Genomic DNA, 23,882 nt, shown 5'->3' with positions numbered 1-23,882 from the left:
GTTGTAGAAAAGTTTGGTCAAAATCAGACTTCTTTAATCAGATTTTTTTTTTCGATTATCGATTTTCAATACTTATTAGAGATATTCAGATACAAAACACTTTCAGACACATCGAGTACGTTCACATGAAGTTTCAAAAAAATTAAAAATCAACCATTTTTAAGTGCATACGGAATAAACTCACACAGAGACAAAGTTCTTATACATATATACTAGCATTTCGGCCCGGCGTTGCCCGAGGGTTTGGAGGGGTATGTTGAGCAAAAAAGGAAAAAAAAAACAAAAACAAAAGGCGGTCAATTTTTTAACTTTGACCCCTATTATGACCCCTTAACATTTGTTTGAGGCTCAAATCAAATTATTAAGTTAGATCCATGTCCAAGGAACCTATATCTAAAATTCCAACTGTTTAGACCCAAAATTGGCGAAGTTTGGTAGAGTTCTCAAAGGTCAAATAGTTGAACTTCGGCCCCTTAACAGCCAAATTCCTGGCCGAAAATCGATTACAAAGATTTTCCCAAATCTCAGTGCCCTGTGTATCAAATTTCGAGTCTGTAGACTTAAAATTGACAGAGTTATTGCATAGGAAAATGTACACAGATACAGACATTCACTTTTTTTAGATATCTAGATCGACAGATTAAACAAAAATACATACGCATACATAAATATATATATGGAAACAATTTTGTGTTTACTATAAACTTTTTACGCAAATATTATGCAAGTATAAATTATGTAGAATATCTGCATGAATACAATTACACGTAATAGTTAACTGAAGATGATCATCCCATAAGAAAACCAAAAAAACTAATAGGGAATTAATTAAAATGAATGTTTAAAAGAATATGCAAATTAGCTAAATCTTTTGCTAGTGAATGCAATTCAACAAGCCATATATAAGAAAATTGTATTTTCTTTTTAAATAAATAGAAAATAGGGTTTTTAATATGAATATCAATATACACAAAAGAAAACCGAATTTATAGGAGTATAGATACATATAAGAACTTTGTCTATGTGTGAGTTTATTCCATATGCATTTAAAAATGGCTGATTTTTAATTTTTTGTTGAGCCATCAACATTTGTTATATTTTCTTATATTTTTTTATTTTCATTTTTTTTCCCAATTATTTTTACAAGTTTGATGTATGAATGTTTATAACTCGTTTAGAGCATTTTTTCTTTTTGCTCCGTGCAAATATTTGCAGAGATTATCTTGTGAAAAATGTTTATTTTGGTGAATTTGTGAAAGCCTATGAGAAAATAAAATGAGTTTTTGAAAAATTGTTCCAATTCAACCAATTCTATTTAAGTCTAACTTTGTATTCCCTGAAACCAAAACTTTTCACAATATCTTGGTGGGGAAAAAAAAAAAAAAAAAAAAAAAAAAAAATGGTCAAAACGTTCTAAACATTAAACTTACAATAATTGGAATAATTGTTAATAAATAATTTTTTTTTTTTTATTACATTTTCACCCCAAACAAGGCAAATTGCCACTTTGGTGTAGGGGGCTACTATCAGGGGCAACAACTACTGGGGTACTATGTAGGGATTTGGGCAGCAAGGTGTCGGTTCACGTTACACTTGAACTTCTGCACGTCAGTACTGTTGGGGAAGCAGGGACCTGGAATGGAATTCCAGAGTCTTGTGGTTCTGGGGAAGAAACTATTGGAGTAAAAAGATCTTTTACATCTAGGGATCTCTACAGTGTGGGGGTGGGATTTAGTAGCCTGTCGGGTTTGTCAAGGGTGCTCGCGTCGTGGGGGCACAAGTGATTGCAGTTCGTCAGAGCATTCACCACTAAAATAGTTGTAGAAAAGGCAGAGGGATGCAACATTTCGTCGATGGGACAGAGGCTGAAGCTTAGATGCCAGTTCAGGGCCCATCAGGTTTGCGACTCTCTTTTGAACCTTGTCAAGGAGCGAGAGACTAGTAGCAGATGCACCAGCCCAGATGTGGCAGCAATACTCCATACATGGGCGAATGGTGGCCTTATAGAGGTACAGGATACTTTCGGGTGTTAGTAGTTTTCTAGCACGGTAGAGAGAGCCTACCTTTCTTGCAGCGGCCCTGGCAATGCCTTCAATGTAATTGTTCCAACTCATGTTTCCTGTGAACGTTAGGCCAAGGAGTTTGAAAGATGAACTCTCAGATAAAGAGTCGCTGGCCATTGCTATGGGTGGTAGAGAGGGTTTCTTGTAATTATTGAATGAAACTAGTTTAGTCTTGGCAGCATTGAACGCGACCAACCACTTTTGTCCTCATTCCACTACAGATTGGAGGTCTTCCTCTAGTGTTTCTGCCATTTCTTTAGAAATGTGTTCATTCGTCTTCCTGTCGTGTCTGCCATAGAGTGTAGTGTCATCAGCATATATACCCATCTCAGAGGCAATGTTGTCGGGGAGGTCATTTATGAATATCAGGAACAATAGAGGTCCAAGGATAGAACCCTGGGGCACTCCCGCATTTATATCATATTGTTTAGATGTGCGACCGTCGAGGACTACCTGGATTTTTCTCTTATCTAAGAAGGATTTAATTATGTTAAGTATTCTACCAGTGATACCGTATGATCTGATTTTACTGAGGAGACCCTCATGCCATACCCTGTCAAAAGCCTTAGATATATCTAGAGCTACCGCTCTGCCTTCCCCCGCTTTGTCCAGTGAATGGTATATACGTTCAGAGATCACAGTGAGGATGTCTGCTGTGGAACGGGCTTGTCTAAATCCATATTGTTTGTCAGTCAGTAGTTTAGCATCTATAAGATGATGGACTAGAGCATGGTTAATTATGGTCTCAAATATTTTGGCAAAAAGTGGGAGGAGGCTAATGGGGCGATAATTTGATGGGTCTGTCCTTTCGCCAGAATTCTTGAATACTGGTACAACAGAAGCAGTTTTCCAACAGCCCGGAAAGCAAGCTTCATTAAGACATTTGTTGTAGAGTTTGGAGAGAACTGGAGCTACTTCGGCTGAGCACTTTTTTAATAGCACAGCTGGGATAAGATCGGGTCCACATGCTTTTGAGGTGTCAAGGTTTTTTATGATAGCATGCATCTGAGCAGGGGTGGTTTTCAGATCGTCTAGTGTGGCGTCTGTCCACATAGGAAAGTCAGGTAGGGGGTGGTTGGAAGGGTCCAGTGTGGAGTTTGAGGCAAACCGACTGGCAAGCATGTTAGCCTTGTCGGTTGCTGAGGAGACAACCTCGTGATTGTTGGTTAGTGGGGGAATTGTTGATTGCCCATTATTTACTACACTGTTGTAGATTTTCCAGAAGTCTTGAGTTCCTAGTTTTTGTGCTTCGATGCGCTTTTTAGTGGTTTCCGTAAATTCTCTCTTAGCTGTCGCTATTTCTTTCTTAACGTTATTTCTAGCTTCTATATACTTCAGTCTGTTTGAACTGGACTTATGTCGGTTAAACCTATGGTATGCATGCTGCTTTTGAGTAATGGCAGTTGCACAAGTCGACGTAAACCATTGGGGAGAGTGGGGCTTACTATAAAATTTCCGCATGGGAACATGCGCTTCGATTGCAGTTTTGAACCAGTCAGTGGTCTCGTTTGCACATTGTTCAGCAGGGAGAGAGAAAATATTTTTCCATGGAGCATCTCTAATTAGTTCCCTGATGGCTTCCCAGTCAGCCTTATTATAATATCTCGTTGTTTTGAGCACTGGCTCTTCAGTTTTGGGTCTAGAGTTTAGGGCGATTTCAACCATTATCACTGCATGATCAATTGTGTTACAAGAGGCGTTCCAAAAGTAGTGCCTATTTAAAAAATTTTTTTTTTATTCAGCCCGAATGTATCTTTGACATCATATTTGGTTTAGCTATGCTATGCTGGCATGAATTTGACAACTTTTAAAAATTAGCTTCTAAACTAACAACATATCTCTGGCCAGTTATTCTTCTCTCAGATCCATCCTTATGGCTTCATGTTACTTATTAGCTTTTAAATACTAAATCTAAAAGTAGCAAGGACTCAAAACTACATGATAGTGGTTGTGTACAAAACAAGTGGACCCCACCCACTGTACACCCAACAGAAGAAAACCAAATGAAATAAACAAAAAGGGCAAGCGAAGCACTCTTTAGTTTGTGGGAATTCAAATTCCCAGCCAACGGACACACAGATACAAAATCGTGCTCCCAGACTAACTCTATTGCTGCCTTTTAACTCTGGTAACACAACCACGTCACTTCCTGTTTCTTATATTTCTCTTTTTTTCATGCTGGACCCTCAACCAGTAAACATGTAATGAAGAGCTGTCCTGGTTGGTATGGCCACTCAACCAGCCCTCCTGATCTATCATCAGCCTCTCATAAATCGCAAGTAACGTTATTCCATTCTCAACAAACTCTTACTCCTATATTCATTTCTCCACGTATATTTATGTAAATAAATCTACGTTCTCTCACTATCGTACATCGGTAGGTTTCATTTTTATTATGCAACCTTGTTTCTCAATCACTATACCATTCAATCCATCAAACAACATGAAGAATGGGATCCCAATTACATAAACAGGTCATCCTGTCCTCCACAAGTTTTAGTGGGCAATCACCCAGTCTTGTTATAAGTATTAATCCTTATCAAATCACAGGGTTGGCACCAAAGGTTGATAAAAATTTTGCCTTGATTAATGCAGTACATAATTGTCATTTAAAAAAAAAAAAAAAAATTTTTTTTATTTTAAATCCTTTGCACCCTAAACAAGGCATATTACTTACCACTGGAAACACAATGGACTACAATTTGAAATCAAGTTTAGCAGAGCATTGTGAAAGAGTTGAGAAACGAGATGTCCAACTGGCAATCTTTAACCTTAATGATGAATGTCAGCATGAGAGGATTGGAAATAGATATTTATATTGACAGAAGAGGATGGATTGTAAAATCAGTTTTGTACTCTGTCAAGATAATAAAGAGTACTCCAAGCAGTACTCTATCTTAGGATGAATCTTACTCTTACAGATTTCTGGTATGATCACAAAAACAATCCTTTGTACAAAATTTTTTTTTTTTCAACAAAATTTTCAGATAAAGCAATTTTATATTGTAACATAAAATGTAAAAAATGACATTGTGAAGTTGTGATCCAGTATAAAAAAAAACAAAAAACAAAAACAAAACAAAAACAAAACAAAAAACAAAAGCAACTGACCTTTGCCCTCACATTCTCAAAACTTGCTGGGCTGATCAACGAGAAGCAAATCAAAAACACATCCTGAAGAGAAAAAAAAAGATAATATATATATAAGATTAATCAAACATTTGAAAAGATTATGTGTTCATCAATTCAGAGATGGAGGGAGGGGGAGAAACAAAACTAACATACTTTAATATATTTTCTTCTCATTAAAGATGATTTATCTCCATGTCCATGCAGAGATCTAATGGGTACCAGAGCCGACTTCTTAATTGTATGCCCCCAAAGATTCAAGGAAAGTTCTCGTACCAAGAAAGGAGAAATTTGAATGCCCCCCACCCCCACCCATCTGCAAGCAATTGTTTCTATCCCCAACGACAAAAGTATGAGAATCTAAAATTAGGAAAAACCTGTTGTCTTTGATCTCATTAAACACGGAGTTTATAAGCATTTTTACTTTGACAATGATAATAGTGACAATAATGAAAAGCGTTTCACTTAGGGTCTTGTTTGTTAGTTTATGGCATTTCAACCCTTTTGGCGTTATTTAATGTTGAAACAATTCCTAATGTAAACAATACATTGAACACAAGTTGCTGCAGGTTAGGATATATTGAATAGCTTATTTCATCATTGACATGGGTCAACATTTTACTTTACTCCCGGTTCTTTAGCCGGAGTTTGCTTGGTCATCTTGCATGGCAATGAGACATGCCAAATATTCTGCAAGGGTGCCAGCATAATCTTTCCACGAGGAGGTGGATATGCGGATGCAAGCAGAAAGCAGATCCTATCAGTTGTGCTTCATTAGAAACTTTTTCAAGTACAGCAGGACACCATTTGCATCAACTTCAGAACACGTCTGCTGGCTTGAGTACATACTGCAGATTACTCAAGTTAAGCCATATTGAGCTTGGTTAACGGTAAGATCTCAGGTTTTCCGCCATCGCGTCACAGGTTCGAACCTGCCTGCCTACTAACACATTTTTTTTTGTTCTTTTTACACCTCCAAACACCCTGGGCAACGCCGGGTACCCCTGCTAGTCTATATATATATATATATATATATATATAAAAGGCAAAGTGTGTGTGTGTGTGTGTGTGTGTGTGTGTGTGTCCCGCAAAAACTTTCGACGGAGGCCACGGATTTTCGCCATTTATCATTTTCAAGCTTGAACCTTCGGTCGACAAACATCGAAAAATTGGCTAAAAACATTAATTCCTTCACCCTCGACAGCTCGCTTTTTTACAGGGAGGGGGTAGCAAAAATATCATTCCTTCATGACAAGATAACAATATACGCATGTGCCAAAGACGGCGTCCATTAAATTAGTTTAAATATATAAAAACCGACCCAATTTCAGCGACCCTTTCTTAGCTCAGTTGGTTAAAGAGCAGCATCATTATCTAAGCGTTGAGAGTTCGAATCGTGATATACGATATCTTTTTATTTGTTTTTCTGATGTTTTTTTTAACAAGTTTTAACATCGTCTGCTTCACGTTTGCCGATTTTTTCACACACCTCGAGTTTTTCGATTGAAACAGTTCGTTCTTTCTTTTTCTATCACATACGCTGTTTTTTCAGATTTCCTAAAGAAATTTATCGTTTTTTTTTTAATTGTTTTGATTTACCCCCCCCCCCCCTTCCCCAACACATACACCTCCAAACACCCGGGCAGCGCTGGGTACCCTCACTAATCTTCTATAAATATAAAAGCAAAAATGTTTGTGTGTGTGTGCGTTTTCGTGTATGTCCAAGAAAGGCTTTTTCCCGAGAACCAATCGGTTGCCTCACAACGTCTTAAAACTTTATATCGTGCCTAAATGATAATATCTACGAGTTAACAACCGGGATCGCCTATCTATTTAATTTGCCCGACTTTGAAAAGATAAATATTCAACAATTTCCGATCGCCGCATCTGCATTAAGCTTTTTTGCATAAAAAAGAAGCGAACAGACTCGCGGTAAATAAAACACTGTCCTGCATTCAAAGTTGACGTCATTAACTCGTCAAAAATGGGCACCTGCCAAGTCGCACGTTCTTTTTTTTTTTAACACTTTATTTTCCAATTGCGCGTCAAGGCTTCGTTTTTTTTTTTAAAAACAACCAATGATTTTTGTTTTCATTTACCCAAAAACATACACACCTACAAACACCTGGGCAACACCGGGTACCCCCCCTCTAGTTAATATATAAAAGGCAAAATGTGTGCGTGTGTGTGTGTGTGTGTCTCGCAAAAACTTCCGACAGATGTATCAGAATGTGACAAAATCGGTATCATCTTAAAGCTTGTTCTTTCGGATGACAAATAGCGAAAAATTGGCCAAAAACATTAATTTTTTCATCCTCAACTCGGACGTTTTTTCACAAAAAGAGGTCATTTTTTTTTCATCGACATTTCTGCAAGCCATTGTCTCCTTTCGCTTGACTACCCTTCATTCCAATGCTCGCTACAGATGCAACAGTTTTTTTTTTTTTTTTTTTTTTCACCTTTTCCCCCTTCGGGTTATGGGTTCTAGCCTGCATGCCTACTAACAAATTTTTTTTTTTTTTTTTTTTTTTAAAACACATCTCTCCATCCAAGCTGCCTACCAGGGTTCCTTACTACACCACCCCTACACATCTGGGCAACGCCGGGTACCCTCGCTAATGTGTGTATATATATGTATAATATAAAACTACTTGATAAATTTATGTGCTCTTTTAGAATATGACATCTTCATTCCATGATAGGTACATACAAAGATTTTACTGCAATTTTTTTAAAAATAAGCCTAATTTTAAATAAGAACCTTTTTTTCAGGAGACGGAATTCTGGACAAGCACCAAAAATGTCTGCAAAATATCATGAGAATTTGTACAAATTCTATTTATTATTGAAATGTTTTATAAAACATCTATATATATATAAAAGCGAAAATGTGTGTATGTATGTTCGCTTTTTGTGCATGTCTTCAAAATGCTTTTTCCGGTGGATTCTCGAGGCTGTCGCTCATTTTTAAAACTTTTTATATCATGTCTAAATGATAATATCTACGACTTAACAACGGTGATTGCCTCTATTTAATTTACCTGACTTTGAAACGTTAAATATCCGACATTTTCGGATCGGCACGTGTAGATTCGCCTTTTTTTGTATAAGAAAAGCGAAACTGGATTCGAACCGGATGTAAATACCACCGTTAACTATCCCGCAGTAAAACAATTTGACCTCATTAAAAACTGCGATGTTTGACATTCACTTTTTAATCGCTCTTACATTGACTGTTGCTGTAGCTCAGGTGTTCAGGCTCAGCCTATGGGCCTCAAGGCTCCAGGTTCGAGCCCACCTGTCACCAAGCCCCCCCCCCACTTATTTTTTTTTTTCGATTTTTAAAATCACTGTGTTTTATCTTTTTTTTCTTTATATTTAAAAAGGGTTAAGTTTTCTTCTTTACCCCCACCCGCACATACCTACAAGCACCCGGGCATATATTCTCCCCCCCCCCCCCGGCTAGTTTCAATAATAAATGAAAACAGCCATTCTGAATTCCAGATTACTTCTGTTTTATTTCATGTAATTTACTCATCTTTTTTGTGAACTAGTAAAAGTAATTTAATTGCATGGAATACAAAATAGGTTGAGAAATATATTTGAATTTATTTTCTACAAAATGACATTACATTGTATATTTAGAAGTTGTTTGAAAGAAAATATCTTTTTTTTTTTTTAAAATCCAAAAATCTTACCGTTTGAGGATACGACAGAGGCCTCAGTCTGTCATAATCCTCCTGACCAGCCGTATCCCACAACCCTAAATTGATTGGTTTGCCATCGACCATTACGTTGGCAGAGTAATTGTCAAATCTGAAAATAAAACCAATTGTTTAAATAAATGTACACGTTTCATCAGCAAAATTAAAAATTTCAAAACAAGATTTCAAAATTACACTAGAGCAAGGCTTCCCAAACTTTAGGACACCATGAAGCCCCTGAGTAGGGCAAAGGTTTTTCTAACAGGATAATTTCTAAAATAAATATGAAAAAAAAAAAAAAAAAAAAAAAAAAACATTAATTTCAAATTTTAACACAAACTAATGATTTTTTGGTTCCTTCACTTAATGCTTAAGCCAAAGGGAGCAACCACATGTATCTTATCTCTTTCCAGTAAAAAAAGATCAAGAATTAAATATCTGCAGCCATTTAATTTTTCGATATAAAGCAAGCATTTAGTCCTCTTGAAGAAAGAGCTCCTGGAACCCCTCAGCCTCACTCACGGAGCCCCAAGGCTCCATGGAACCCACCTTGGGAAACCCTGTACTATAGTACATGTTCCATTAAAAATGATAGGAAAAAATACCAGGGATACAAGTGGTCATTCTAAAATCGAGATGAATTTCTAAACTTCTCTGCCTCTGCCCCACTTTCAGTTATTGAGAACAGATGATGAAAAATGAATAAATCTTATCGTCTTCAATTGTTGTCTATTCTTGGTCTTTATTTTTGGGGTAAACGAACTTGTTTGCAGGCAGTGTTTCTTCAGACAGAGTCATCATAACAGATTTTTACAAGGGAGTCACCACTTATCAAGGCTTCAAAGTCACTCAATAAAGGTTAATGAGTGTAAAGTTGCCAGTGAGATAATAGCATGGTGATTGGTAGTGGTAGAAATTGGGTCAAATTTGATTTAGTGGAATGGCTCAACAAAAACTTGTTTAAATTGAACTTGATAACCATATTGTCAACTGGAATTAGGTTTACGGTACAGAGTTCCACAGGTGGCAGTTCTAAGAAACTTTGCTCATGGTGTATTTTCAAAAATACAGTTAATAAAAATAAGTCTAAAGCTTTTTTTTTTTTTTTTAGTACAAAAAAAAATGTAAATTCATGCATGCAATTTAGCAGTGAATGAGTTTTGCAATAAGAAATGGCAAAATGACAGCATTTAAAAAAAGATTTTGTTTAAAGTTATAAAGTTTAATTTAGTTATTATTTTGCAATAGTAAAAAAGTTTATTTTAAGTTTACCAAGATGTACTGCTGCAATATTTTTCATACAATGAGGTTATGTTAAAAAAAAAATTGGAAGGTTCTACTTATAGACACTGACGATAGGAACTAACCAATCAAACGGAGCCACATTCTGCTAGCAACCAATCAGAAACTGGAATTGCTCCATAAAAATATTGGATCTTTTAGCATTCCCACGCATAATTTTTTCATGTCCATGCGAGAAAGATCTTCGCTCTTTGTCTGCAAATTTATAAGTTCAAGACTTATACAGATCAGCTACCCACCAAAAACTCTTTTTCATCCCCAGGACTTATACAGATTTGTTACCCATCGGAAGCTCATCTGAAATTAAACATGGCTTTCAATTCAAAATGCACATACCAATTTTTTTTTTTTTTTTATTATATCGCAGAAAAAAAAAAAAAAATTGATCCGAGAAAAGTGTTGAACATTTAAATCATATTCTCAAAACAGGAAGTCCTTTTTTTTTAATTTTTTTATATATATATGCAAATGCTGCTTGCTTGCTAAAGTGATGTAGCACTCATTTGACTTCCCTTTGTATTTTACCATACTGTACAGAAAGGGCACTCACCCTAGGCATATTGAACTGGCTTCCTCCAAATGAGGAAGTTTTGTGGAAAACTCAAATTCACAAGCGGTCCTCCATTGCTTGCATATCCCAATCAGGGAAGATGACACTTTGGGGTTTGCAGTTTTTGCAGGGAGATGTCAACAGATACATACAGAGCCAAGTATTTCTAAATGGGCACCACGGCTTAACTCTGGTGATCTAATGGAGACCGATGTGATTATGCCATATAAAAACTTTTATTTTCTTGGTTATTAATAGGGCTGTGACAACAGCATATTATTTTCATTGTTTTGACTCTTGAGTATATATATCCTTTAATATACTATGTTTCTATATAGACTGATGTGGTTCTCGGTTGATTGACTGTGTTGGATATATACGTGAGTCAATAGAATGAAAAGAATATTCTGTTATCACAGCCCTAGTTATTAAGTCCTATCAAATCCTTAGTTGTCAACAACTGCTAGTTTTTTTTGTTTTGTTTTTTTCAAATAAATCTGAAATGCTCATCTTCCACATCCATTTACAGTCCTTTGTTAATAGTCACTAAAGTCTTGTTGATGAATTTGAACTTGTGACAGCATTCATCCTGAACTGGTTGAGCTGGATCCTTCCAATATGAATTCAGAATCTTGAATAAAAGCCGACCAAATACGTTGCTAACATTGACACGAGTGACAAAATTTTGATTTCACCGGTCAATACTGTAGATCATGCATTTACATCTAATCAGTTCTGTATCTTCCTTCAACATTTTGAGCCCCCTTTTAAATTAGCCACCATGCAAATTCTTCAAACCCTGAAGTGAAAATTTGATCCATGTTTTTTTTTTTTTAATGAATTGGCATTAGTGACACCTGAACAGCATGATCAAACTAACAAAGATACCTCGCAACAACCTTATGAAACGTTTTAAAAATAACTTACAAATTATAAAAATGACCTTGTCCGTCTATATAAGGAGCGGCCTTTATCAAACTACTGTAAATTTTTAGTCTACAGACTTGAAACTTGGCATATAGGATATCTGGATCTGTGAAACAAATTATTTGGTTTTTAGCTGGAAAAAAAGAGCTGAGAAGAGGTTGAAATTGAACAATTGGAACTTGGCAGACATAAATCGACTTGATGTGTATCTTCTATGCATGTGCAAACATTTATACGTTTAACTATGTTAATTTTTATAAAGTTTTGATATGCATGTATTCTTAGGCCAGACAATTGTGAATACCACTGGAAAGCTAAATGTTTTGGTTTTGATTCTAGCTGATGCCACCCAAGTCAATTTTTTTTTTTTAAATTTTGAAATCACTATTATATATTAGGGACAATATAATAACCAATAGAAAATTGGTTCTATAATAATAAATACGAAATCTGCATAAATTAAAATATCATATTTAAGCGTATTTTATGACCGGGCAAGGCCAGGAGCCCCCACTAGTTTAAAAATAAATCTAATCTATCATTTTACGTAATTTTCAAAGAAATTAAAAGCAATTATGTTTGAAAATACATACATTTTGACCTATATCCGAAAGAGAAAAGGTGTTGAAAGATAAATAAATGATAATACATTATGTGGATCATAACTTTTTCAGCATTTTATTATCTCTTTGGTGTGTTTAATACTTATCAGTTTTCACAACAAAAATGATTTCATTTATTTAGCTTTAAAATCTTATCCACAGGTATGGGTCAGTATGGTATTCTATATATTTTGCAAACAGTCGATTTAGTTTTTTATAGAATCTCTAAAAATCAAGCGTTTTCAATAGACCTTCAATAAATCTATACAAGTGAAATTGTGTGTGTGTGTGTGTGTGTGTGTGTGTGTGTGTGTGTGTGTGTGTGTGTGTGTGTGCATTTCCCTACCAAACTATTCCGTCAGTTTTCAGTCTAGACTCGAGATTTGACATAAGGGGTATTAAGATTTAGGAAATTTTTTTTTTTTTTTTTTTTTAATTGGTTTTCGGCCAGAAATTTAGCTGTCAAGGGGTCAAAGTTCAATGATTTGACCTTTAAAAACTCTACGAAACTCCGCCAATTTTGGGTCTAAACACTTGAAATTTTTAGATATAGGTTACTTGGACATTAATCAAACTTTTTAATTTGATTTGAGCCCAAAACAATAAATTGGGGTCCATGTTAAAAAAAAAAATTTGACTTCTGCGGTAAACATTTGAAATTTTACATAAAGTATATTCAGACATAGGGCAAGCTTTTCAATCAGTTTTTGGCCGAAAATTTGGCTGCCAAGGGGTCAAAGTTCAAAAGATTTGACTTTAGCGGTCTCTAGCAAACTATTCAGCCAATTTTGAGTTTAAACTTTTGAAATTTTACATAAAGTGTATTCAAACCTGCAGCAAGCTTTTTAATCAGTTTTTGGATGAAATTTTGGCTGCCAAGAGGTCAAAGTTGAAAGAGTTGAGCTTTGCAAACACTACTAAACTCCTCCGCCAATTTTGTGTCTAAACACTTGAAATTTTAGATGTAGGTTACCTGGACATTATATATATATATATATATATATATACACACACACACACACACACACACACACACACACACACACACACACACACACACACAGGGTGATTCCCCAAGAAACGGCCCCAACTCTAATTAGGCCCCGTTTCTTAGTGTTTTGTCCGAATGAAATGAAACTTTGGTCATAACTAGTGTGTGTATATATATTTATTGAGCACTATTTAACAACCTCGTTGTCTTCATTAGTTTTGACTTTTGAACACATCTGAATCGTATATATATATATACATATATATATATATATATATATACACACACACACAAAGTTATGGGCCCGAGCAAAGCTGGACTGAACTGCTAGTGGCCTATGATGGAGAATGCCATGTGTGAATCAATGATAATTGCAAATTGAAGGATTTTTTTTTTAAGCCTTGTTTTTGGAATAAATATAAGAGGCTACTAATTGGGACCATGCCTAGGAAAGATTAACAAAATGTTGGTTTACATTACATTTAAACTTTTGCATATCAGTACAGTCAGGAAAGCAAGTAGCAGGAACCTAACTGTTCAAGGGAAGAAACTATTAGAGTATAAAGCTTTCTGGCATTTAGGGACCTCAACAGTGAAGGAATGAGATTTTGTTGCTGAGCTGGTTTGTCAGGGATATGCATGTCGAGGGGGCACAAGTGCAATGAGTTCATCAGAGCACATTCCATGAAAATATTTATAAAACAGGCACAGAGATGTAACATTATGGCAATGGGACAAAGGTTGGAGCTTAGTTGACAAAGTGGGACTTATTAGATTGAAAACTCTTTTCTGGACCCTATCCAAGAGGGAGAGGCTAGTGGTAGATGCACCAGTCGAGATGTGGTTTCAGCGTAATGACTGTGCCATGATTTTTTTTTTTTTATTTACATAGGCGTCACCACTTATCAAGGCCGATAGGCCACTCAAGGATAAGGGTTAAAGAGTGTAGAGTAGTCAAAAGGACAATATAGTAATCTATAGTAATTGAAGTTCGGTAAATTTGTTAAGTGGAACGGCTCATCAGAAACTTGTTCACGTTGGACTTGAAGACAACCATATTATAGACAGCTGGAAAGCAGGAAAACGGAAGACAATTCCACAGGTGTGCAGTTCTAAGAAAGAAGCTTTGATCATGGAATCTATGTTTAGGTTTAGGCACAGATAAAGAGTGTGGAAAATTATTGATAATGTTTTCAGCTAGTCTAGTGTTTCTTGTGAAAGTTTGGCGAGGGGGGGGGACCATAGATTGAAGCTCAGTCGAACACTTTCCATGAAAATAACGATAAAGATGTACAGTTGCAAACTGAAGAAAATTCCTATGAATTGTACTTCATCAAAAAATTAGTAATGATTAGCTTACAAATGCTTTACGTATTTGGCATTTCAGGTGGTTCGGCCATGTAAAGTATAGCAATTTCTGCATAGCACATCTGAAGAATAGACACAAGATGTTGCTTAGTCATCATTTGTTATCTTTGGACTATTGTTCTCATCTTTAGTGTTATTTACCGTTTCAGTGAATGTAACCTCTGACCATCTTCAGGTGTATTTGGTAGAATCTTTCAGTTGAACTCTAGAATCTGTACAGAATTTCTAATGAAACCCTTTATTTACTTCATGGGGGTAATATGCTCTCGTTCCATCAACCATGACTGGATAGAAATCCTAATTTGCAATTGTGTTTTGGGTGTCACCTGCACTGAGGATGTAACCATCAATCTCCAGAAGTGTGTAACTTTTATAATTATCCCTGCGAACCCCGTAGATTAAATAAATACATGAAAGTAAGCATGAAATGTTGCTAACCTTGGAGTCAAAAACACACACAAGTTTAAATATCAAAATTGGATAAAGAAACTTGTTTCTTATGCAAGCTAGTTATGTTTTTTTTTGTTGTTTTTTTTTATCTTAAATTATGCTTAGATCTGAAGTTTGCTGTTTTACAGGCTTTCAGTATTTATAAAAAAAAAAATAGAACTCCTCTAGTTATGACACTTGACAGAATCAGTTCAAGGAGTTTCTAACCTATTAGGTGCCACACTGTTTACGAAGCTCCAACCCCTGCCCCATCGCTATGTTACATCCCTGTGCTTGTTTTACAGACTTGCAGCTCTAGTGCATCATTAACAGACAACACCAACCAATCTGACAATCAGCTAAATCCCACCCCTTCACAGATGTCGTACTACTTTCTACTCTAATAGCTATTTTTCCTAAAACTGCTCGCCTTTGGAATTTCCTCTTTACTCTGTACCAACATGCAGAAAGTTAAGTAATGTGAACAGCTTGCTGCACAAATTTCAACTTAAGATGGCCCTAATGGATATGGCTTTAAATTCACAGTGATCTTGTTTAGGATAGACAAAGTTGTGGTGAAGGGGGGGGGCAAATTTTCAGGTTCAAGTATTTTTAAGTTCATATCCGATCTTCTGAATAATTTCTAAGTCAACTGTAATAAGATGAACACTTGGAAGATCAACAGGTGAGATCTAGAAGATAATCTTTTTTGTGACATTTTTATAACATTTGATTTTTTTTTTTTTTTTTTTTTTAGAGAGAGCCAACTGACTGTATAAGTATATAAAAAAATAAATAAATAAATCACCAAAATGCAGTTTGGTCATCTTTTTATATGGTATAATCACATTAACACACCAATTCTTGTTAGATCACTGAAGTTGAGCAATGTTGAACCTAGTCAGAACCAGATGGGTGATCATTTGGGAATAACAGGTATTGTATGTAGGACTTCGACACTTTCCTGCAAGATCTGCTAAAACCTAATGTCGTCATCTCTTCCCACCGAGATATACATGCGACTGGGAACCACTTGTGAATCTGATATTTCCATGAAACTTCTTCCTCTGAGGGAAGCCGGTTCAACCTGACTAGGGTGAATGCCACTGGTTGGCTGGCATCTCTATGAAACTCCACGTGTGCTGCACTTGCTTTTATTTGAGACTAGCAGGGCTACTTGACGTTGCCCGGGGCAAAAGTTAACCATTTATATTAAAACTTCTATCTCTACCTCACTGCCTGTATCTTCCTCTCTCCAATCTCATCTTCCTCTCAGCCCATTCCTCTCTTGCTGGACACACATATACAACTCTCCTTTATATGATAAATCCTCGAGTAAGGAGTCAGCATTTCTTTCCAAATTAGTAAATAATAACACCGAAAACAAACCCTTTTGGATGAAACATGGCCCAATGAACTGCCAGAGAATGAAATTCTTTTTTTCTAAATTCTAGGTATTATTCATTCAACACAACACCAAGAATATACCAACTTTGCGTTTGTTTTGTAGGTTTTTATGTTTGGTTGGTTATGGTAGCTTCCTTCAGTCTTGACAAACTATGGATACTCACTATAAGGGTGCCTGCGCGCGAAATTTTTGTGGCAAGAGTTGCACAATCTCTAAGTACACCTCTCCTGAGTCGGCGTTGCTAAATACAAGTGGAGGTTCAGGATGATTGCAAACAATGCCGAGATACGTGGAGAGCACATACAGCACTTTAGAATTCCTAAATAGTCACTCATCTGGTACTAGCCAGGCTCAATGTTGCTTAACTTTGGTGATCTGACAAGAACTGGTGTGTAAACGTGATTATGCCGTGGTTGGATATACAAACGCACATACAAGTGCCCTTTATAGACTAGCGGGGGTGACTGGCGTTGGCCCGAGTGTAAAAAAAAAATAAAAAAATAATAAATAAATAAATAAATAACAAAAAAACAAAAAAAAAAACCAACAAAAAAAACAACAAAAAAAAAAACAACAAAAAAATCGTTTTGGAAAGGAGGTCGACTCGAACCAGGGGCCTTGAGGTGAATAGCCTGATGACTTACCACGTGGGCAGAGAAGTGAGTAACGGTGAAATTAAACGTTCAAAAAAAAAAAAAAAAAAAAAAAAAAAAACGACATGTGGTTTTCTAGGTCAAACATCATGCCACAGTAGTAGAGAAAATGAAATTACAACACAAATTTTGTAACATAAAAAAAAATACAGACAACCTCGTTTCGTAAATCGGACATATTATAATCTAGACAGTACATAAAAATTTCTAAGAAACAGTGACACCCCCCCCCTCGAGCAACACCCCCAAAAAAGCCTTTGGTGGACATACGAAAAAAAAAAAAAAAAAATGCACACACATACTTTTGCTTTTATATTATAGATTTTACAAGTATCTTTAAATGCATTCGCTTTTGGTAATTTTTCTTTTTTAATTTCAAATGATGTATTTTCAAATAAGTTTTTGTTATACCTTTACTTTATATATCATTTTAAAAAGTGTCTTTCGCTCTATCTAATCATTTAAATTACAATTATGTTTTATTTTCAGAATGTTGAATACAAGATGGAAAAAAAAACAAAACAAATTTGCACAATTTTCTTATTTCAATTCAAGCTATACTGAAAAACTGCTGAAAACGGCTCACGATATTAAAGCATTTCACCCAGGATCCACTACTGAACATACAGCACAATGGTGGTTTAAGAAATTTTGTGGCGATGACGAGAGTTTGGAAGATGAGTGGTGAGTCATTGGATGTTGACAACGCTCAATTAAGAGCCTTAGTCGAAACCAATCCATGCACAACTGTTCAAGAACTTCCTTCTGAATTAGATGTAATGTCTACAATGATTCTCAACCACTTGAGATATTGGAAAGACAAAACAAAACCTTGATAAATGGGTGCCATTATGAAATGTCATCTTCCCTTCTTTTATGCAACAAGAACAACCACTTTCTCAACTAGGTTGTGACTTGCAACAAAAAATGGGTTCTTTACGACAACTGACGAGGCTCAGACGGTTAGACGCCAATGAAGCTCCACGAAACTTCCTGAAGCCAGAGTTGCACCAAAAGAAGTTCATGCTGACTATTTAGTGGTCTGCGACCAGTCTCATTTTTGAATTCAGGCGAAACCATTATGGCAAAGAAGCACTGTCAACAAATGAATGAAATGCATCAGAAACTTCAACAACAACACCCAGCATTAGTACATAGAAAGGGCCCAATTCTCCTCCATGACAATGCCTGACTGCACGTTGATAAAACAACCTTGCAGAAATTCAACAAATTCAGCGAGGAAATGACCTCATCTGCCATACTCTTCATACATCTTCACCTACTGACTACCACTTTGTCAAGCATCTCAACAATTTTCTGCATGAGAAATGCTTAACAAACCTAACCAATATCAAAAACGTGTTCAGCAACTTCATTGTCACCAGAACACAAGATTTTTACGTTACTGGCATAAATACACTTGTTTTGCGTTGACAAAAGTGTGTTAATTCTGATGGTGCTTATTTCGGTCAATAAACTTTTGTTTGAGTCGAGATATGTTCATCTGAATTAAAAAAATTAAAAACTGATATTAAATTTTAGGCTTCCAATGTTTATTGTCTTATAGTTTTATAAACATTAAGTCTCAATATTTTGTGGTACCTGTAGGTATTGTGCACGCAAGTGCACTGAAATTACAGATCGACCAAGAGTTGATAATCAGTTTGCATGAAAAAAGTAAAAAAATAAATTTAAAACAAATAAGACAGATGAGAATTGAGACATGGAGAAGATATTTTGATTGCAAAGCTATTGAGATTGCTCAGAAAGTTAGCTTAATTGGTGATACCATGGAGCACAGGCTGGAGGAGGTGCTGGTGTGATTGCAGGAGTTAAGAATAGACGGTGTAAGTTCATGGAATTTCTGCCATTACAAATCAGCAGAGCACATCAGCGTCGAGTAAAGGAAGAGTATATCAGGCATGTGTATGGAGTTTGATGGATGGAATGAAACCTAGCTTTTGAGGATATGTGTTGCATGGAGAGAAATATGAGAATAAGATGGATGTGTAATGCGAGTTTTAAAGACAGACTTAGATCTTATGACCACAATGAGGATTACATTTGATCAGTTTAGGATGATATCAGAAGAATGAAATAGTTCATCGGTTTGACCACGTTGAAAGGATGAGCAAGCTTAGGTGAGTAACGGAGCGTGGACGCGCATATGCAAATGCGTGCGAAATGACATCACCGGTAAAGAAAAAGGCTATAAAAAGAAGAAAGAGCACGTTAGAGATGTGGATGGTGTTTGAGAGCACGTTAGAGACGTGAGTGACATTACAGCTGTAACGAGGACTCATGCGTGGCAGGAGAATGAGAAATTAAATGTCATGACAACGGGGGAAAAAGCGAGTGTAAGTTCTTTCTTATCTTTGTCTAATTTGCGACTGAAGCTACAATGTGTTGAGTAACATTACAGATGTAGAAAGGTTAAGGCGAAGTGGAGACAGCAAGGTCAATTGATAGAGGAAGACCAAGGAAACCATGAGAAGTGATAAGAATAAAATTTTAAGAAAAAATTTCAAATATAGATTAAGCTAGAAAATAAAGTTAATTTGGAAGTGAAATTGTAAAAGCTATCCAACACATGTATATGAAACTGATGGTCAACTAAATACGATGATATGGACGTTTGGCTTATATCTGTTAATGCATCTTTGTTCCTATTTACTTACCTTCCCATGAGGGCAGAGTTAGATACAAGGTCAGTTTTTAATGTGGTAAAAATCCAGTTCCCAAAAAGGGGCACTCTGGATAGGAACAAAAATAAAAATTGCCTCAGTCTAGAAGGATTTCTCCTCTACTGATCGAGGACAAAAAAGGTGAAGTGTAATATCAGAACAGATACTACGCTCTGTTCCTAGTCAAAAGGCTGTTAATGTGTCTGTTGTGTTAATAGGAGACATGTTGTTTGCATACTTGTTGTGTATGTGTACTCTGTACGAGGTGAGTTTGCACTATGGTTTGAAAGTTCTTTTATCTGATGGATCGATTAGGTTATTTTTGTTTTAATAAAGTATTGTAAAGCTAGTGGGTTCTAATTTAGAAGTCAACCTAATAAAAAGAAAAAAAAAAATCTTTATGATGTACATAACTGTCAGAAAACAAAAATTTACTATCTCAGCTAAAGTTATTGCCAGATTGTGATTATATACACATTGGAGTTCTCATTTAAGTCACCACAGAATTGTTTTTTTTTTTCTGAAACATAATTTTCAGGGTTGTCAGGTCAAAGTTAATTAGTTGACCATATTTAGCACTATCACTATCTTGACTATAACTCGACCAAAAATTATTGTCCAAGATTGGTAGGGTGCTTAAGAAAATCATCATTTTATTCTTCACAATGCTAAAGAAAAAATATAATTTCATAATTTTGCAAAAATGGCTATTATATAGACATTGATGTAAATTTTCAAACACTGTCAAATTTTGGTCAAATGTTCTTTAAAAAAATTCACTAAATACCTAACTTTCAAGAACAATCGATCCCAAGTTTACAACTCTTTATAAAATATAAAAGTATAGACCTGGTGTTTTTAAGGTTTGACTATAATTTTTTTGAATAGTCTGAAATTTTAAGGATTAAATAGCTAGAATTTTTTTTTTATTGTCTTAAAACGAAAATGTTTCTTTGCATAAAAAGAAAAAAGTTTAGGCATATAGTTCTAAGAAAAACAATGCAGATCGTGAATTCTACATAAAGTAGAACCCTGGGATACATTTTTTTTTTTTTTTTTTCAGGTTACGATGTGGAATACAATGTTTTTCCGGCCCCTGCTTACAGTATTTATGGTGTTATTTATATTTGATTATGTACATGTGTATTATATACTGTATTTTGTTACTAATTTTTTATGTGTATTGCATAAAATTTTGCTTAGGCCTCGTCATATGGCAATTTCACCTTACGACCCTAACCCCGGAATGGATTAATGCTGTATTCCAGGGTTTTACTGTATATAGAAATAGTCATCAAAGTTTGAACATATTAATTTCCTCCCTAAAAACTTTTATTTAACTTCATACAGCCATAAAATCCTTAAAAAAAAAAAAAAAAAAAATTAAACTTTGGACCTAATTTTTTTCTAACCGATTTAGTTAGTCTAAAATTTGGAAAAATAGAAACATTAGACCAATCTACCAAAATTAATTTTTTCTACCCATAAGAACACTTAAGTGTATACTTTAGATGTTATACAGGTCATTCCAAAAGTAAAGCTTATCTTTTTTTAACTAAAAAATTTGAGTTACAAAAATGAGTAGTACCATTAAAATGAGCAGCCGTTTGTGCTCCAGAATTTATTTTTCTACATAGTTACCACCATTCTCAATGCACTTTTGCCAAGAATTCAATGACGCATTTCTGCTTCTGATGCATGTTCATGACAAAGGTTGCTTTTTTAGTTTCACACCGTTAACATCTGCAACAGAGATGAAACTTATGTCATGAATGACAAAGTTTGGTCATCATAACAAAGCAATTTGTTATCCCTCTGATCTATTTGGGCAGAATAAAAAATAGGAGGCATTACTTTTGGAACGGCCCTCGTTATGTTTCTGCAAGAAAAAAAAAAGTCCTTGATAAATGTGGCTATTTTCAAGAACCAAATACAATGCTACCATAATCAGAAGGTAGTTGGATATTAGCAAGTGAGAGGAGTTAATGGACTTTTGATTATGATAAAAGGAAGGTGGGCCTGTAAATTCACCCTTGTCTGTTCGTCCGCACTTTTCTCAACTACGCCTCGGAATTTTAAAAAATTTTGTTCAAACATTAAACAGGATACGAGTAAAAAAGTAACAGAATGGAGTTTCAGAGAAAACTCTGGTCGATCCCCTAGGGGTGCCTTTCAGATTTTCTGTGCATATCTATTTAGCAGTTTTGCATGGTGCTGAACTCAAATTTAAATATGTTGAGGCCTAAAACTGTACCGTTTGTTCATTTTCACCAGGATTTGACATCCCCTGGGGACTTTTGGGGCTAAATGGAGGTGGGGGGAGGCAATGCTGAACTTAGTCATTTTTTATGCCTCGTTCACTGTGCACTCACAGAGGACCATACATGCACTTGTTAAACTTAATTTCATATAATATTACTAAACACAGAAGGTAGCTGGATGTTAGCATTTATGAGGTAATACTTAATATTTTTTCATCTCATTTCGGTTAATAAAAAAATAGTTTAGCAACTGGTCCCTATGGGTTCATTAAGAACAAGCGAAATAAGTTAATGTACTTTTTATTTTTATTTTTTTTTTATTACATTTTCACCCCAAACAAGGCGCATTGAAACTTTGGTGTAGGGGGCTACTATCAGGGGCAGCAACTACTGGGGCATTATGTTGGGATTTGGGCAGCAAGATGTCGGTTCACGTTGCACTTGAACTTCTGCATGTCAGTACAGTTAGGGAAGCAGGAACCTGGAATGGAATTCCAGAGTCTAGCGGTTCTGGGGAAGAAACTACTGGAGTAGAAAGATCTTTTTCATCTGAGGATCTCTACTGTGTGGGGTGGGATTTAGCTGCCTGTCAGGTTTGTCGAGGGTGTCTACGTCGTGGGGGCACAAGTGTCTGCAGTTCGTCAGAGCATTTACCATTAAAATACTTGTAGAACAGGCAGACGGATGCAACGTTTCGTTGATGAGACAGAGGCTGAAGCTTAGATGCCAGTTCAGGGCCTATCAGATTGGCGACTCTTTTTTGAACCTTGTCTAGGAGTGAGAGACTAGTAGCAGATGCACCAGCCCAAATGTGACAAAAATACTCCATACATTGGCGAATGGTGGCCTTATAGAAGTACAGGATACTTTCAGGTGTCAGTAGTTTTCTAGCACGGTAGAGAGAGCCTACCTTCTTTGCAGCAGCCCTGGCAATGTTTTCAATATAATTGTTCCAACTCATGTTTCCTGTGAACGTTAGGCCAAGCAATTTGAAAGATGTACTCTCAGACAGGGAGTCACTGGCCATAGCTATTGGTGGCAGAGAAGGTTTCTTGTAATTATTGAAGGAAACCAGTTTAGTCTTGGCAGCATTGAATGTGACCATCCATTTATGTCCCCATTCCACTACAGATTGGAGGTCATGCTCTAGTGTTTTTGCCATTTCTTTAGATATGTGTTCATTTGTTTTCCTGTCATGCCTGTTATAGAGTGTAGTGTCATCAGCATATATACCCATCTCAGAGGCAGTTTTGTCGGGGAGGTTATTAATAAATATCAGGAACAATAGAGGTCCAAGGATAGACCCCTGAGGCATTCCCGCATTTATATCACACTGTTTAGATGTACGACCATCGAGGACAACCTGGATTTTTCTCTTATCTAAGAAGGATTTAATTATGCTAAGTATTCTACCAATGATACCGTATGATTTAATTTTCCTGAGGAAACCCTTGTGCCATACCCTGTCAAAAGCCTTAGATATATCTAGAGCTACCGCTCTGCCCTCCCCCGCTTTGTCCAGTGTATGGTATATACGTTCAGAGATTACAGTGAGGATGTCAGCTGTGGAATGGGCATGTCTAAATCCATTATTGTTTGTCAGTCAGAAGTTTAGCATCTGTAAGGTGCCGGACTAGAGCATGGTTAATTATGGTCTCAAATATTTTGGCGAAAAGTGGGAGGAGGCTAATGGGGCGATAATTTGATGGGTCAGTTCTTTCACCAGAATTCTTGCATATTGATACCACAGAAGCAGTTTTCCAACAGCCCGGAAAGCATGATTCATTAAGGCATTTGTTGTAGAGTTTGGA

At 36.0% G+C, this 23,882-nt stretch overlaps 1 protein-coding gene across 1 annotated transcript in view; it reads right to left on the bottom strand.

Moving 5' to 3' along the window:
* The window catches only part of LOC145280031 (ras-related C3 botulinum toxin substrate 1), an 88,351-nt gene that overhangs the window by 6,430 nt on the left and 58,039 nt on the right, over positions 1–23,882 (bottom strand). Inside the window, exons 3-4 of the mRNA XM_080131694.1 lie at positions 8,891–9,008; positions 5,175–5,237 (exon numbers count right to left, since the gene is read on the bottom strand). Of these exons, the coding sequence (XP_079987820.1) occupies positions 5,175–5,237; positions 8,891–9,008 (181 nt within the window). The remainder of the gene's footprint in view (positions 1–5,174; positions 5,238–8,890; positions 9,009–23,882) is intronic.

Source organism: Euprymna scolopes, chromosome 7 (genome assembly GCF_053919585.1).
Source record: "Euprymna scolopes isolate OS-2025 chromosome 7, ASM5391958v1, whole genome shotgun sequence".
In the NCBI taxonomy this organism is placed as follows: domain Eukaryota; kingdom Metazoa; phylum Mollusca; class Cephalopoda; order Sepiida; family Sepiolidae; genus Euprymna; species Euprymna scolopes.
Note: the sequence above shows the minus strand (reverse complement) of the source record. Positions and strands in the feature narration are given on the sequence as shown.